At 42.6% G+C, this 3,427-nt stretch overlaps 1 protein-coding gene across 1 annotated transcript; it reads right to left on the bottom strand.

Annotated features, from left to right (window-relative positions):
• Positions 1 to 1,268: 1,268 nt before the first annotated feature.
• Positions 1,269 to 2,369, bottom strand: LOC149257285 (uncharacterized). Its single transcript, XM_089368323.1, has 4 exons — positions 2,358 to 2,369; positions 2,131 to 2,202; positions 1,891 to 2,039; positions 1,269 to 1,752 (listed from the first exon to the last, which is right to left on the bottom strand). Exons 1-4 carry the CDS (start codon positions 2,367 to 2,369, stop codon positions 1,470 to 1,472), a joined length of 516 nt encoding a protein of 171 aa, XP_089224449.1. The 3' UTR covers positions 1,269 to 1,469.
• Positions 2,370 to 3,427: the final 1,058 nt, after the last annotated feature.

The raw sequence follows: 3,427 nt of genomic DNA, 5'->3' as shown, positions 1-3,427 counted from the left end.
CATATGTATCTCTTATTTGTTTTGGGGAATTACCACTGCTACTGTCTGATGATGCTAGAGTGGGACAGAAACCCAAGCATATAGGCCTAGGAATCGGCGTCCTACTTCCGGACAGAACCTAATCGTGTAAACTTAGGAACCCGTATCCTGGGTTTGGACAGGGAGCAAACAGAGTAGTTTGAGGGTCTCGCTGTTAGGGTAACCCGAGCAAGGGTAAATGAAAGCCGGTGGTAACAGAGAGGCTAGCGACCCTAACTCCCGAACAGATAAACGAGGAAGAGAGTCGGCCAAATAAAGAGATTAAGGGTTCTATGTATATCTATGCAAAGCAATAAAACCATAACCTCGGTATATTGCCGGCCGACATAATACCTCTTTCGAGCTTAGCTTATAAACTTGGAAAACGAACATGTAAATATATATAGCAGATAAAAGAAAGCATAAACATTTGCATCGGGTAACCCCTGTGATGCGGGCTGACCCTGTCTCATAAATATCACTTTGAATCCATGAACAGAATATGTTACAGAATATAATACAGAATATATATCGCAGGAAGAAAAGAATGTAACATAACTAAAGCAACGTAACCCCTGTGGTGCGGGTTAGCCCTGCGGCCAAGAATATTGTTAAAAGAAATATTTAACACTGCAAACCACTTGAGAACCTCAGAGCACATGTAAATCTGCTAACTCAGAGTGAGAGAACCGGAATCTAAGCATGTTAACAAACAGAACTGTGAAATTAAAGCCAAGCCGTGTTCGACTATCAACTCGGTTTGATGCACAATAATAGCAGAAAACCGAGTTATGAAACAAGAAACCATTATGGCTCTTGGCAAGAGCAAATCTCGGGCTGGTTCCTTTCCAGAGTAAACACAGGGCCGGGTAACCGAGCCATTTACTCCGCCCAAGGACAGCCGTGGAACAAAACTAAACAATAACGGAAGATTCCGAATATCTGCGACAATATGAATATGTATAAAACCTCTACCATAATCAAATAACCATAACGCAAATATTAACCGAGTTGTGTTGCAAGATTAATCAGCATCGGGTCGACAGAACCCATGCCACCCTTAATATAAAAAGAGAACTCGTAGCTGAACATAACACAGAACCAGATATATATATATATATATATATATATATATATATATATATATATATATATATATATATATATATATATATATATATATATATATATATATATATATATATATATATATATATATATATATATATATATATATATGTTGCCAAAACTCAGACAAACCGCACGGCGGTAATCATTCATACAAATGAAGCAAAAGGGCCCGTGCCCATCAATTGTATGCAGTAGGCCGTGGCCTGAAACACTGTTAGAATACAAATAGTAAACAGTAAACAATGCAAATCATATTGAACGAAGGATGCGAACACAGTCCCCAAAAGTTCCATCGACTTCCAGCCTCAATATCGAACGCGCTAGGGTTGAGGGAACCCATAGCCGGCACCAGAAGGTCTCGGAATAAGGCAGAGGAGGGCCTTCCGTAGCCACCTGCGACCAACCACAGCAGGGTTAGGTGGGCTACGGTGCGGCGTAAGGGAAACCCTCTGCCGGCAGGCCAAACAAAGAAAGAGAAATAGAACCTCATTCAAATCTGCGCACCTTAGGTCTGTGAAGAACACAACCATCGCGAGACCGGAAGCACCATAGCCTCGAAGAGGAAGGGGCTCCTCATCCACATCGAACCCGAAGTGAGATCCACTGCATGCACACCCACGGTAAGGGCCATTAGTATCGTTCAAGTGGAATACATTGTGCGACTTGAAAACAAAGAAACAACACAATGCATAGCATGAAACCAGAAGAGATGAAGCCGGTGGGATACCACCTGTGTCTTACCTCAACAGTTCGGCAGAATGTATATGGTGAGCAGCGCGGGAGTTCGGCGTCCGGATACATGCTCGGCGGAGAAATGTGCGCTCGGCGCATTGAGAGTTTCTCAGAGACTGCAGCAAGGTGGCGCGGAGGATGGCAGAGAGTTGCCAAAGCTCACAATAAGCCGAACAGTCGAGAAGATCAACCTTATACCGCCATTACCCGGAGAGGGACATTTGGGGGCATCTCAGCCCTTGGATTTACCTCGAGCCATCGGCACCGTTGGAATAAGGCGGCAAAGGGGTAGCCGAAAGGGTTAATGTCAACCCATCTCCCCTTCACATGAATGGATCAGGCGGAATGAATGCGGAGTACACCTGTTATTGCAGAAACGCCGGCGGCAACACTTGGGTTGCTAAATTGGCAACGCCGAGGCACATACGGAGACTTGCCTCGAATTAATCAAACATTCCAAAAATCATCCAAATAACCTTAGTCCTCATCGGTCATAAGGTGTGCAGCATAAAGGTTCACGCACTATGAATCAATTAGCCTACAGTAAAGATTGCACCATAATATTTATGTGCGCATTCATATATAAACATATGTGTAGCCATACACGAGTCCATGTGTAATTAAGTCAGCGATATATATATATATATATATATATATATATATATATATATATATATATATCTATATATATATATATATATATATATATTCATACATAATTATATATGTAAATCATACGCATAATCATGCGAAGTCAAGTCAACAAAGGTAAGGTGTTATTTCCAGACCATATATATATGTATGTAAAAGATTTTTTTTTTTATGTAGACACGGGTATGTGACAAATTGGTATCAGAGCAGAGGTTCCCATACTGTGACCTCTGGGAACGAGCCTAACCTGCTAAATGGGAGGTGATCATAGTGTTGTATTTTTTGTAGCTAAACTGTGTAAGTAACTTACAGTGCTAATATTTCCTTAATTTTACACCAGGAAAGAAGAAAGAAGAGCAACAGAAGACACTAGATAGTAACAGCCAGTATGTAGAGAGCTAGCGGCGCCCCGCACAGGTCCCCAGCAGAACAGGGACCTGCAACCAATCCTAGAGATAATCCAGAGCTGTGGGTACAGCTTGGTGAGGAAACACGGAGCACGAACCTGGCTATATTGGAGACAGTCCAGGACTTGAAAAATGAGATGGCCCGGTTGCGGGAGGATAATGCGCGATTGACAATGGAGCAAGAAAGAATTTTGAAAAGTCTGTCTGAAAGGCAGAACCCACCGCTGGCCAATCCTAGTGCAGAACAGCAGAGGATGACGGAGGAACAGCACGATCAAGTGGAACCTGAAAGTTCGGCAGAAGGTGAGGATCGATCTGGCAATGCATCCGAGCTGCAGACCTCAAAACGTCAAAGGGTAGAACTGCAAGGAGAATTTCGGAAAATCAAACCCCCACACTTCGATGGAGAACAAGAGGAGGCGGCTGAAGAATGGTTAATTAATATGAACAAATATTTCCAGCTATATGAGTACGACCATAATTTGAAG

This window comes from Pinus tabuliformis, chromosome 6 (genome assembly GCF_031772625.1).
Source record: "Pinus tabuliformis cultivar Carrire ecotype Pingquan chromosome 6, CPIR1, whole genome shotgun sequence".
Taxonomy (NCBI): Eukaryota; Viridiplantae; Streptophyta; class Pinopsida; order Pinales; family Pinaceae; genus Pinus; species Pinus tabuliformis.
This window is presented reverse-complemented; position numbering and strand designations above follow the sequence as displayed.